The sequence below is a fragment of the Electrona antarctica genome (assembly GCF_951216825.1).
Source record: "Electrona antarctica genome assembly, chromosome: 7".
Classification (NCBI taxonomy): Eukaryota; Metazoa; Chordata; class Actinopteri; order Myctophiformes; family Myctophidae; genus Electrona; species Electrona antarctica.
Genome location: NC_136812.1, coordinates 3,108,924 through 3,123,923, shown reverse-complemented (window position 1 = coordinate 3,123,923; position 15,000 = coordinate 3,108,924). Strand labels below are relative to the sequence as shown.

General features: G+C 46.0%; 1 protein-coding gene across 1 annotated transcript in view; it reads right to left on the bottom strand.

Moving 5' to 3' along the window:
- The window catches only part of reps2 (RALBP1 associated Eps domain containing 2), a gene marked incomplete at its 3' end in the record, with an annotated part of 131,509 nt that overhangs the window by 1,348 nt on the left and 115,161 nt on the right, over positions 1 to 15,000 (bottom strand). Inside the window, exons 18-20 of the mRNA XM_079507048.1 lie at positions 9,620 to 9,665; positions 9,427 to 9,491; positions 9,243 to 9,295 (exon numbers count right to left, since the gene is read on the bottom strand). Coding sequence (XP_079363174.1) covers positions 9,243 to 9,295; positions 9,427 to 9,491; positions 9,620 to 9,665 — 164 coding nt within the window. The remainder of the gene's footprint in view (positions 1 to 9,242; positions 9,296 to 9,426; positions 9,492 to 9,619; positions 9,666 to 15,000) is intronic.

Sequence of the window (15,000 nt, the reverse complement as noted above, 5' to 3'; positions counted from 1 at the left end):
AATGCATGTCAAACTGGGGGTCCTTGAAATTAAATGGGTTGAGAATCACTGCTAGAGCCGTAAAAACTTCTCTAATGGGGGGTCCCTGGGCTAATCAGTGTCAATTGGGGGGTAGTCGGGTGCAATTATGGTTTGACCCTAAAAAAATTGCAACAGAAGGTTTCTCAACTGTTTTTTGTAGTATTAGGTGTCCTTAATAACATACTAAAAGTTTACCAAAGTTTGACCATGCGAAAGGTCATATCTTCAAGATGGCCGCCCCCAGTTCCATAAAAGGCCATTACTCCTTCATTATTCACGGTAGACAAGTCATTTTGGTGCCTAACCCCATGTTTTGGTGATCTAGGAATCCAATTAGCATATTTAAATTATAGTCAAGCAATTACAAGTACAATTATATAATAAAGCAATTGGTTATAAGGTTATAACAGTGTAATAGGACATTTCTCCCTTTTCTATATGCCGTAATGCCCAGGATTGGTGAATTCATCACCTATACACATAATTCACATTCTGTTGAAGCTTTCAGGAGATTTATTTTGATTTGATTCCTTACCAATAAGGAGTGCATTCATTATTAATGGTTGGTACTGTGATCTTGGAAGACATTTCTTAACAAGAAAGGTCTTCACTATTGTTTGTAAAGGTGTCTGGCAAAATAATAATAATCCAAGTCCCCTAGGGCAGGTGTTCCCAAACTGGGGGTCGGGACAAACATTGTGAAAATAGGCGATCTACAAGCTCAGTCTTTGCAGCAAACACACTTAGTAGGAACAAATGGCCACTTGTCTGGTCTATGGGGAAGATGGGACTCCTCAGTGGGGATACAGTGGAGAGAAAAGCCCCCTTATGGGCCCAGAGAGGGTGTTCAAGTCAGTACAGAGCTATCATAATGTATGTAGTTGGTGTATATGCGCAGGGATGGTGGTGGAGTGTGGCACGGATAGGGTTCAGATGTACTTGTCACAGGCATCTTCTTATTCCCGAAACTGTACTAGTTTGGGGTTTAAGTGCACAATGTATTTCACTGGTAACCACAAGGTTACCAGCTCGAACCCGGGCTCCCCCAGAGTTTCTGTCGAAGTGTCCTTGAGTAAGACTCTGAACCCCTAATTGCTCCTGATGTGCAGGTTGGTGCCTTGCATGGTTTCCGCCGCCATCGGTGTATGAATGTACATGTGAATGGGTGAATGTAATGCACAATCTATGTAAAGCGCCTTGGATAAAGGCGCTATATAAATGCACCATTTACCATTTTAGTTTGAAAGTCCTTTTGGGAAGAAGATATGAACCCAAATAATAGTCATCAACCTGTTTCAAAGGAGTGTTTTGATAATGTGGTTATTGAGAGACTTAGGTTCTGACAGCTCTGCACCAACCTCCATAATCACCCTCTTTGCACACTCCTACTGATTGCCTTCCTAATGTATTAAAAAAATCCTGCCACCCTAATTAAAACACACGCACCCCGTTTATCCGGCTGCCTTTGTCCGCCTTCTCCTACCAAACCACACCGTTTGCCCACATCTCACCATGCATAACACCACCGGCATGCGTGTCCAGACATAACGCATTATACTTTGCATCCATGCAACTGTCATAATTACTGTACAGTTTGCATTTGCATGAAAAACCATGTTATTGCGCAACATTTCACAGTGATGCAAATCACATCACATTTTAGGCCACACCCCATTCCACTGTGCGTGCACACACAGTCACACACACACCGCAGCAGTATAGTATTGCACAGTACAGTATGGTATAGTATTGTACGGTACAGTACAGAACGGTATAGTATGGTACAGTACAGTACAGTCTGCTACAGTACAGCACAGTATGGTACAGTACCGAAAAGTATGGTACAGTACGGAAAAGTATGGTACAGTATTGCACAGTACAGTACCGTATGGTCCAATACAGTGTGTTGCAGTACAGTACAGTACAGTACAGTACAGTACAGTACAGTACAGTCTGACAGGACATTACGGTACAGTACAGTCTGCAACAGTACAGTACAGTACAGTACAGTACAGTCTGCAGCAGTACAGTACATTACGGTACAGTGGTACAGTACAGGACAGTATGGAACAGTACTGTACAGTACAGTCTGCGACAGGACATTACGGTACAGTACAGTACAGTACAGTACAGTACAGTACAGTACAGTACAGTCTGCAACAGTACAGTACAGTACAATATGGAACAATACAGTACAGTACAGTATGGAACAATACAGTACAGTACAGTATGGAACAATACAGTACAGTACAGTATGGAACAATACAGTACAGTATGGAACAATACAGTACAGTATGGAACAATACAGTACAGTACAGTATGGAACAATACAGTACAGTACAGTATGGAACAATACAGTACAGTACAGTATGGAACAATACAGTACAGTACAGTATGGAACAATACAGTACAGTACAGTATGGAACAATACAGTACAGTATGGAACAATACAGTACAGTATGGAACAATACAGTACAGTATGGAACAATACAGTACAGTACAGTATGGAACAATACAGTACAGTACAGTATGGAACAATACAGTACAGTACAGTATGGAACAATACAGTACAGTATGGAACAATACAGTACAGTACGGTATAGTACAGTACAGTATGGTACAGAACACTAATTATCTAAATGTATCTCTGCGATTTGGACAAGTTCAATGGATTCCTAGACCCCAAAAACATAGGGTTAGACACAAAAATTACTTGTCTAGGGTGAATAATGAAGGAGTTAGGCTATTTTAATGATTCCGGACGCCATCTTGGACGCCACCTTGAAAAGAACACCTTTCGCATGGTCAAACTTTGGTAAACTTTTAGTATGTTATTAAGGACACCTACTACTACAAAAAACAAAGAAACAAGAAACCTTCAGTTGCAATTTTTTTAGGGTAAGGTGCCTTTTTTTCATATATGCACTCGTCTAGGGTCCTTGACATGAAAAAGTTTGGGAACCAGTGCTTTAAACTAAAGTACCAAAAGTAAATAATAATAATAATAATAATAATAATAATAATATATAGGATTTATATAGCGCTTTTCAAGATACCCAAAGTCGCTTTACAGAAAGAAGTAAAAACAATTTTAATAGAGAACTAGTTAAAAATGTATGCAGAATGTCATTGTCATCATTTCAAGTTCTCAAATGTCTAATATTCTGAAATGCGGAAATGTATATCAGGGCTTGTGAAGTGGTAAATGTATATCAGGGCTTGTGAAGTGGTAAATGTATATGCTTTGTAATAATAATAATCAAATCAATCAATAATAATGATCTAAATCTAGTAACTAAAGTTATCAAATAAATGTAGTGGAGTAAAAAAGGTACCGGTATGTGGATCTGAGTACCAAAACATATACTTAGTTACTTTGTCCACCACTGCTAATCGTTCCGTTTCCCTCTTGTCAGAAAACAGGTTCAGGATCACATGGTGTCAGATTCCTTCTTCTTCTCAATTACCAAAATTGTACCTAAAAATACTATTGCTGCTGTTATTGCAAAGATGCGTTTAACTGGGAGGGAAATAAGATAATGAAATATCTCTTCTTCTTCCTGCTGTGGCACGAGAAGGGATTATAAATCAGGGTTATTTGTGACAGATACTGATCTCCCACAAACTGACGACGGCGTGTGTGGAATCTGCAAAGCCAACGGTAAATCAGATTAATGTCGGTTTCAGTTACCCCACATAACATGGATTCATTCCGAAACGGCAGATTAATTTACTTATTATATGGGGATTTAATCAGCGTTCAATGATATTTACAACGCAGATAAAAAATAGACAGCTTTTTTTATTTATCGACTCTTTTGATCATTGTCTTCATCATCATTCCAGAGAGTTCAAGGGCCCTGCACGAGAGGACTTTTCTTTTTCTTTTCATTCACAAGTCAAATACTCACACACATTTTGGCAACCGTACAGGCATGCTGTCATGTAGAACACCCATCATCACAACAACACAGTCCCTCCTCCTCCTCCTGCCCCTCCCCCTCCCCCCCATAGTTCACTTTGTGTCCAAGTCCAGAAGAACCAGAGAGCTGATGCTGGATCAGAACCAGAGAGCTGATGCTGGATCAGAGAGCACAGTTTGTGGCTCTCTGAGAGGAGCCTCAAACAGAACCACGTGTTTGCATAGATGGAATCAAAGCCACATATGAAAAGCGCACACACACACACACACACACACACACACACACACACACACACGTACTGCTTCCCCGTCCAGCTCCCTTAAGATCAAAAGACCACTGTTCTCAGTTCTTTACTTTCTTATCATCATCGCCAGCCATCATTGTGCTTCATCACTGCTCTCAATGTGTAAGTGTAAGGGGGATCTCACAAACCGCTGTACGGATCAGAGCTAAACGTCTCGTGCACGCTGCCAACCAACAGGCCAAGGAAGGAAATCCACTCACATTTTTGAGAGGTGCTAGGCTAGCTCCTCCAATGAGAGGTGCTAGGCTAGCTCCTCCAACGAGAGGTGCTAGGCTAGCTCCTCCAACGAGAGGTGCTAGGCTAGCTCCTCCAACGAGAGGTGCTAGGCTAGCTCCTCCAATGAGAGGTGCTAGGCTAGCTCCTCCAACGAGAGGTGCTAGGCTAGCTCCTCCAACGAGAGGTGCTAGGCTAGCTCCTCCAACGAGAGGTGCTAGGCTAGCTCCTCCAACGAGAGGTGCTAGGCTAGCTCCTCCAATGAGAGGTGCTAGGCTAGCTCCTCCAATGAGAGGTGCTAGGCTAGCTCCTCCAACGAGAGGTGCTAGGCTAGCTCCTGCAATGAGAGGTGCTAGGCTAGCTCCTCCAATGAGAGGTGCTAGGCTAGCTCCTCCAATGCCTGGTGTTTGAAATTACGTCATATGGCAGGCAAGTCTATGGACTTTTAATGGTTGTTTACAGCAGTCAAACAAACATTGATGACGTGAGATTATCACGTGGCCGATATAAATACATCGTGTGGTTTTGTTGTACGCAACAATAATTTAAAGGACGGTGAACTTCGTCCTGGGCGATCGGGGGGGTTAAGTGGGGGCTATAGACAGTGTTCCATTCAGGACGGGGGGGGGGGGGTTAAGTGGGGGCTATAGACAGTGTTCCATTCAGGACGGGGGGGGGGGGGGGGGGGTTAAGTGGGGGCTATAGACAGTGTTCCATTCAGGACGGGGGGGGGGGGGGGGGGGGGGGTTAAGTGGGGGCTATAGACAGTGTTCCATTCAGGACGGGGGGGGGGGGGGTTAAGTGGGGGCTATAGACAGTGTTCCATTCAGGACGGGGGGGGGGGTTAAGTGGGGGCTATAGACAGTGTTCCATTCAGGGATCGGGGGGGTTAAGTGGGGGCTATAGACAGTGTTCCATTCAGGGGGGGGTTAAGTGGGGGCTATAGACAGTGTTCCATTCAGGGATCGGGGGGGTTAAGTGGGGGCTATAGACAGTGTTCCATTCAGGGGGGGGGTTAAGTGGGGGCTATAGACAGTGTTCCATTCAGGGATTCTCGTTACATGCCGGCAACGTTGTTTCATATCGGCGTCGTTTAACGATCTGACGACCCGACGTTGGCAAAACGTGAAGCGCGAATATGACGAATGTGCATTTTTTTTTGCCGGTTCACACAGGAAGCATCTGTGGGAATCTTTTACATTCATTGGTCTCCCCCGTCGCTCGCTTGCCTTTATAGCACACGTGCGCACACACATACGCGTGTGTGAACGAACGCACACGGACTCACAACCAACCAAGCACATACACCTTTAAAAGAAAACTAGGTTTGGACCCTGCATGTCTTTCACAGTTGACCTCATCGTCGCGAGGTGATCGAGACGGACAAGATCTATAGGTAGTCATGCCTTTCACAGATCACCTCATCGTCGCGAGGTGATCGAGACGGACAGGATCTATAGGTAGTCATACCTTTCACAGATCACCTCATCGACGCGAGGTGATCGAGACGGACAGGATCTATAGGTAGTCATACCTTTCACAGTTCACCTCATCGATGCGAGGTGATCGAGACGGACAGGATCTATAGGTAGTCATACCTTTCACAGATCACCTCATCGACACGAGGTGATCGAGACGGACAGGATCTATAGGTAGTCATACCTTTCACAGATCACCTCATCGACGCGAGGTGATCGAGACGGACAGGATCTATAGGTAGTCATACCTTTTTTAAGTATGTTGGTAAGAAAACGGTAACAGAAAGAGAAACTAATATTAACACACAAGAGGGTAAAACCAATTATAATTATATACACTCTACTTAGGAGACGTTTTGCATGTGCATATAATTATATACATTCTACTTAGGAGACGTTTTGCATGTGCATATAATTATATACACTCTACTTAGGAGACGTTTTGCATGTGCATATAATTATATACAAGGACTTAGAAAACAATGTGCTGTTTTGGTGTTTACCTAACCATGCAAAACAAATGCTACAGGTAGGAGGAGTTTAAACAAAAAAACAGAACACACAAACACACTAAACCAAACCCTCTTCAAGGGGACACTTCACCCTTTTTGCAAAAACATATATGTTAATGACGTTTAGAAGATTTAGAACATTTCCTTCCTGGACTACAATTCCCATAATGCTTTGGTGCACTGCTCCTCCTTGTGGATAGGAGGGAGGGCTGTCTTACTGAGACAACATGTAGTCCAGGAAGTAAGTGAGCCCAGTGTCCATGACATCAGAGACACTGGGCTCACTGCTAAAAATCTAAAATATCTAAAACCACATATTAGACACATAAAGACCCCCAGGAAAGTGTTCTAAATCTTCTAAACGTCATTAACATGTTTATTTTTTTTAGAGTTTTTCTCTTTTTGCAGAAATCAGTGAATGGCAACAAACCACTATCCATTGAAAGGCATTGACAGAATCCAACACCAGCTGGGTTGACTGGAGTTTAACATCTTGCTCATAAAGAATGATCATCAATCAACTTTTTTTGTTTTTCTTTCTTCATATTTACTCCCCATTGAACAATAAAACATAACGACAAATGAATGAATGTGCACACCACGCTCTCAGAGTCAAATTAAAACGTTACTGTGTGGCAGTTGTTTTTTCGGGAGCGCTCGTTTTGGTTCACTCCGTGTCCCCCTGTATATACGTGGAGCCTGGGAACCACAAATCTGCCAGCTCGAATTTCATTGGACCTCAGGTCTCTTATTACAATCCCCGCCAAAAAACGTAGCCTGGGTTAATAATTGTCGGGAAGCGACGCCGCCAAAATATGTAGGCTACGTCAATTAAGTTGTATAAATGAGTTTGATCCGATCTAGTGGAAAGGCTACTCACATTTAACCTGACTCCGCCAGATGGGGCAGCAGAGAGTACACTGGGTTCCCCCTCCTGCTCCACCAGATGGGGCAGCAGAGAGTACACTGGGTTCCCCCTCCTGCTCCACCAGATGGGGCAGCAGAGAGTACACTGGGTTCCCCCTCCTGCTCCACCAGATGGGGCAGCAGAGAGTACACTGGGTTCCCCCTCCTGCTCCGCCAGATGGGGCAGCAGAGAGTACACTGGGTTCCCCCCTCCTGCTCCCATCTGGGAACTCTCAGGCAGACTTGATGCCCGGCCACAAAACGGCCTGGCCAATCAGCGGCAGCTAGAGGCGGGATCAATGCATACACAGTGCTGCCTTGATCCCGCCTCTAGCTGCTGCTGATTGGCCAGGCTGTTTTGTGGCCGGGCATCAAGTCTGCATGAGAGTTCCCAGATGGGAGCAGGAGGGGGGAACCCACTCTCTGCTGCCCCATCTGGCGGAGTCAGGTTAACTCACATTAGCTTCAGATGGTTATCTGTCGTTAGCTTAAAGGCTACTCACATTAGCTTCAGATGGTTATCTGGCGTTAGCTTAAAGGCTACTCACATTAGCTTCAGATGGTTATCTGGCGTTAGCTTAAAGGCTACTCACATTAGCTTCAGATGGTTATCTGTCGTTAGCTTAAAGGCTACTCACATTAGCTTCAGATGGTTATCTGGCGTTAGCTTAGACACTGGACTGCGCCATCTTGGCTACGCCTGTACACACACACACGCTTTCAGCCGCTTTAGTCTCCAAATCCACGTCCCGGGCGGAATTTCTGGTCAAAACAAGGCTTATTGCACGGAGCCTAGCGGTCGCAGTAATGGCGTCGGCCTGTACTGATCATGCTCCAGGCAGAGAACAATAACCGGTCGAGAGTCAACACACACCATTAAGCTGACACAACATCCGGTCGAGGTGTTTTGGATCTTCAAAATAAGGGTTGAACGGGGCGATGTCCTGGCATTATCATTCTTTAATTAATCGCGGCGGGGATTGTGTTCACAATCTGATTGATTGATTGACTTTATTAGTCAGAAATGTAAACTACATGGTAGGACATTAAGCCGAAAGGGAAAACCAAAACATAAGTCCCTGGTGACTTGAAATGGACGACTTTTTAGATCATTTGAAAAGTAGGCGCCGTTACTTGCGTCGTATGAGCTTCTAGGACTCGTTGAGTGAACCAAAACGAAATCCCTCCCTCAGCACATCTCAGCCAATCACAGCGATTGGTAGGCGGGGTTTTGAGGACAACTGAATCAGTAGTCTCTCGAGCCAGACTGTTGGCGCACAACGGAATCCCCCCCCTCCACCCCCCCCACACACTTCCGTTTCATCTTTGCAGTCGCGCATAATTTAAATTCTAAAAGATAATACAAAAATAATTATTATCCCACGATTTTCTAACAGATTTTTCACCCGCTGCCTAAGCTGTAATGGGCACTGTATTCTCTCCCTCTGCCATGGACCTGGGGAGAGCCCCGAACAGGGCTCATCATGCTTTCTTTAAATGCATGAGGACTGAGCAGGCAGGCTCCTCATCACCTAACAGGGGGTAGTTTAGTTTCCCCAGTATACACAGTAGCACTTCCCTGTTCCTTTCCCCTCCGTCAGGCGCCCCGGCTGGCCAGGGGGAGGCAGTATATATAGAGACCAGGATTACTGCATGATTTTTGTGTGGGTATCTACCCTAGGCTAGGGGATACGGGGAGAACATGTGAGGGTACTACCTACCCTAGGCTAGGGGACGCGGGGAGAACATGCAAACTCCACACAGAGAAAGGCCAATTTTTTGGCAAACCCCACCTAGGATATGGGCGCTGAGGTTGACGCAGTGCCCATAAACCCCACCTAGGATATGGGCGCTGAGGATGACGCAGTGCCCATAAACCCAGGACCTTCTAGCTGCGAGGCGAGGCGAGACAGCACTATAGACTGCGCCACCGTGCCTCTGCAAACACATTGAGCAAAACATTGTGGGTCGAGAGTGAAGTTGGTGTCCAGTGCCCATGTGGGGGCGGCGGGGGTGTTCCAGGGTGGTCCAGTCACTGAGACGCCAGGGTGGTCACGTAGGGTGGTCACGTAGACGCCAGAGGACGCAGGACATCCAGCTGGGACTCCAACGTTATCCTCTCCTGATGAACCTCCTGGAGTAGAGGAAAAAAAACACAAACAAAAAAACGACACTTGTGATGCAACTGATGGAACCATCCATGAGTGCCTGATTCTCATCGTAAACAGGATGAAGATGTTCAGACTTCATAGTTCTGCTCACAGAATGAATATTGTAGAAGTAGAGGTTGGCCGCGTGGCTGACTGGGCTGGACAGAGAGGAGGCCAGTCTGGGAATGGTGTGAGGTCACCTCCGGTTTGACCCCCGGCGCGGCTCCCCACCCAGTCTACGTGTCGAAGTTGACCCTGTCACTTAACCCCGGGTATGGTAACTACTGCTTCTAATAGAGAATATGCACATGCATCCCCCCCCCCCCCCCAAAAAACACATTGAGCAGCATGGAGTGTTGGAGTTTGGAAGTGGGAAATCACTCAACGGCCCTGCGTACCACCCGATTCTAAAATGTCACATAATGGAGGAGGTGGCAGGATGTCGTGTTTTTCAAAATGAGCGCTTCCAAACCTGCATGGAATCAATTGCATGGAATGTATTGATAGAAAGTAGCTCATAACATGTCTACGGTGGATTTCTATCAAACAAAAACGTTGCAGATTCCGTACAGCTGAAATGTCGGTGAGTTTAATGTTGTTTATTGCAATCTATATCATACCCTCGATAACAGGGGTGCAGTGCACACTTTTTGGGGCTTGAGAGCTACTTTCAAAATGACCAGTTCAACAAGATCTACTGACCAAAATAATTATTATCCCTTTGCTGGAAATAGTTTAAGGTTACATTATTATATAAGACACACTTGGAACAGGAAATAGGAGGAAATGGAATTGGTAGGTTCTCTTTGCATATAACTTAATAATGCTACTGATGTTTGTGTGCAACGCTCTTGAAAACAAAGCATTGCATTGTGGGGGATTGAGTCATGTGGACTAAGGACTACCAGCACATGATCTAGTGGTAGATCACGACCTACCTTCTGGGCACCACTGCTCTATAGCTAGGAATCTAGGATAGGGAGATACGACCTACCTTCTGGGCACCACTGCTCTATAGCTAGGAATCTAGGATAGGGAGATTATAGACCTTCTGGGCACCACTGCTCTATAGCTAGGAATCTAGGATAGGGAGATTCTAGGGATGTGCCGATGAGACATTTTGGGCGATATCGATATCCGATATAATTAATTGCTGTTATGGCCGATAACCCATATTACCGACGTCGATATGATCTCATTCTGTATTGAAAAATTATAATAATTTTGTCCATTCTGAAAAATACATGTAACAGGGTGTCTGTATCTGCACTGCAGGCTTATAGCCACGTCAGATTGAACTTAAATACCTTTATATTTAATATTGTGAGCTTGTAGATCTGTTCAAGATGTTACCTTGGGCTTGTAGATCTGTTCAAGCTGTTACCTTGGGCTTGTAGATCTGTTCAAGCTGTTACCTTGGGCTTGTTTATCTGTAGAGACAGACCGATTAAATACCTTTATATTTAATATTGTGAGCTTGTAGATCTGTTCAAGCTGTTACCTTGGGCTTGTAGATCTGTTCAAGTTACCTTGGGCTTGTTTATCTGTAAAGACAGACCGATTGATCGGGCCGATTAATTAATCTGATAGTCTGATTGATTAATCTAAAAACAACTAAAATCGGCCGATATCACTAAATTCAGAGGACAAATCCTACAACCAAATACGCCAACAACAACAACACTAACAACAACTAAAAGTGGGGCACAATAATTCCACATGTTAGACAATATGCATCTCACTATGTGCATGTGTGTTCCATGGTAGTCATTCTGCAGGATGGGCGCATTTCGTTTGGGTCCGCCGCCCGCCCTGCTCGCTCCTTCTACTTACTCGACACATAGCTTGGCTGCCCAACTGTCTGCCTGTGGAAGGAGACAGTTGTGGATGCCAAAGGCTCTCTGGAATGTGCAGGAGGCTAAATAAAGGAAGGCACGGATGGCCTTTCACCGCAGAATCCAGGGGACTCTCCCCGAGAGGAGTCGGGCTGAATTAGAGCACCTAGAGGCCGCTACTCTGTTACACCAATGGAGCTGGAACTGCACTCGACCGACTGTACGTTACATTACATAAAGACCAGAAGACTGTTCATTCAGTGTGTGTGTGTGTGTGTGTGTGTGTGTGTGTGTGTGTGTGTGTGTGTGTGTGTTCATTCAGGGCCTGAAATGACATCAGAGCTGAACGGCTGAGACAGACATTCCTAGATCTGTTCACTCCATTCAATCTGTAGAGCCCCGTTGTATCGGGGAGAGACGGAGAGACTGAGAGAGAGAAAACCCACACGCACAGCACGCACGCACGCACGCACGCACACACACGCACACACACAGCACGCACGCACACACACATGCACACAGAGGGGAAGTCAGAGAGACAGACAGAGGGAGAAAGAAAAATAAATAATACAGAGAGAAAGAAAGACAGACAGAAGTTTACACACACACACACACACACACACACACACACACACACACACACACACACACACACACACACACACACACACACACACACACACACACACACACACACACACACACACACACACACACACACACACACACACACACACACACAGTTCTTTCAGAGCGAGGAGGGGCTCGGGGAGGAATGGCAGGCATGCAGCATGTGTTCCAGCACTCAGCGAGGTCACGGTGACACAGAGGGCTTCCTAACGCAAACAAGCAGCGCTGCTACAGCCAGGAGGGAGATGGATGGACCGGGCCCGGATCAGAGGACGGACAGAACAACAGGTTCTGGAGGTGATGGCTGGACCGGGCCCGGATCAGAGGGTGGACAGAACAACAGGTTCTGATGGTGATGGATGGACCGGGCCCGGATCAGAGGGTGGACAGAACAACAGGTTCTGGAGGTGATGGATGGACCGGGCCCGGATCAGAGGGTGGACAGAACAACAGGTTCTGGAGGTGATGGATGGACCGGGCCCGGATCAGAGGGTGGACAGAACAACAGGTTCTGGAGGTGATGGATGGACCGGGCCCGGATCAGAGGGTGGACAGAACAACAGGTTCTGGAGGTGATGGATGGACCGGGCCCGGATCAGAGGGTGGACAGAACAACAGGTTCTGGAGGTGATGGATGGGAGAGACCGGGCCCGGATCAGAGGGTGGACAGAACAACAGGTTCTGATGGTGATGGATGGACCGGGCCCGGATCAGAGGGTGGACAGAACAACAGGTTCTGGAGGTGATGGATGGGAGAGACCGGGCCCGGATCAGAGGGTGGACAGAACAACAGGTTCTGGAGGTGATGGATGGACCGGGCCCGGATCAGAGGGTGGACAGAACAACAGGTTCTGGAGGTGATGGATGGACCGGGCCCGGATCAGAGGGTGGACAGAACAACAGGTTCTGATGGTGATGGATGGACCGGGCCCGGATCAGAGGGTGTCCCAGGGTGGACAGAACAACAGGTTCTGATGGTGATGGATGGACCGGGTCGTACCGGATCAGAGGGTGTCCCAGGGTGGACAGAACAACAGGTTCTGGAGGTGATGGATGGACCGGGCCCGGATCAGAGGGTGTCCCAGGGTGGACAGAACAACAGGTTCTGGAGGTGATGGATGGACCGGGCCCGGATCAGAGGGTGTCCCAGGGTGGACAGAACAACAGGTTCTGGAGGTGATGGATGGACCGGGCCCGGATCAGAGGGTGTCCCAGGGTGGACAGAACAACAGGTTCTACTTCGTTCTGCATCACCAGTGTTTTGTCGACTTAAAAACTACGAAAAATGTTGTTCGTCGACTACCTTTTTTTTTCCACTGACCAAAACGGAAGAGAGGGCATGACATCATCGTCATACTCTGACGTTTTGCGGGAACTCCTACTTCCTGGCCTTGACAGCCCATACATCCACACAGAAAAGTCCTATCTGATTGACAGCCCATACATCCACACAGAAAAGTCCTATCTGATTGACAGCCCATACATCCACACAGAAAAATCTGATTGCATTAAACAACGTTAAACTCACTTTGCCACTCGATTTGCCACTCACTTCAGTGCATACCCTCTATAAAAACGAAATTAAAAACTACGCTTTACGATGACTAAAACTATGATTAAATTTACTGACAATTTCATCAACAAATAAAAACTACACTAAAATGTTATGGAGGGAATTGAGAAGAGATTCAGTAGAACTAACTAAAAGTAATTTCACGCTTAGATCATCAGACATTGCGACGCCATCGAGGCCCGCCAAAACTGTAGATTTAGTGGATTAAAATCTTATGATATTTTAGTCAACTAAAACTAGAACAACTAACACTAAAACATCTCAGATGACAAAAATATAACTAAAACTAAATGGAATTTTATTCAAAATCAACACTACGTGGTGTGCTTGTAGATTGGCTATTTTCGACAGAATGTCCGCCTATTAGGACAAGGGTTCTCAACGTTTTTGGCTGGGGACCCCCAAAAATGCTTTGGCCGTGTCTCGTGACCCCCGCCCCGCCCCCCTCCCCACCCCCAATACAAATTGACTGCTACAATAACCATAATAATAGTGAAAATACATCATACATAAATACTGAAACCAGATATAATCATTAAGGAAAGTGTATGCATGTACTATGTGTACTATGTAAACTCTTATTTTCTCTTTTCCAGCCATTCAGTTGCAAAAAAAAATAAATGGCGACCCCACGGGGGGTCGCGACCCACGGGTTGAGAACCCCTGTATTATCAGAAGAACGATGCTGAGGTTGAACTGCAGAGAAAGAGAAGAACGATGCTGAGGTTGAACTGCAGTGAAAGAGAAGAACGATGCTGAGGTTGAACTGCAGAGAAAGAGAAGAACGATGCTGAGGTTGAACTGCAGTGAAAGAGAAGAACGATGCTGAGGTTGAACTGCAGAGAAAGAGAAGAACGATGCTGAGGTTGAACTGCAGAGAAAGAGAAGAACGATGCTGAGGTTGAACTGCAGAGAAAGAGAAGAACGATGCTGAGGTTGAACTGCAGAGAAAGAGAAGAACGATGCTGAGGTTGAACTGCAGAGAAAGAGAAGAACGATGCTGAGGTTGAACTGCAGAGAAAGAGAAACATTTTAACCTAAATCCCTAAATGCTCTGATGTGAAATCATTCATAGCTCTGGATGAGAAATGAGGCCAACAGCGAGTGGCCATACATGGCCGGCCATTGTTCTCTGGCCGAACTGGTGGTGAACTAAGAATGCTGTAGTTGCGAGCGCCGAGGCCATGGACATCATGGCTGGCTATTGTTCTCTCACTGCCATATACTTATACATAGGTAGACTGCAGTCGGCGGCCAGACAAGAGAGGGATAGAGCGGCCTGCGTCAGCAGACGTCGACGTAAGAGGTAGTATCATTTTATTTTTCTGATAGATTGTGCATTACATTCACACAGGGCAGGGGAACCATGCAAGGCACCAACCAGCACATCAGGAGCAATCAGGGGTTCAGAGTCTTGCTCAAGGACACTTCGACACTAACTCTGGGGGAGCCCAC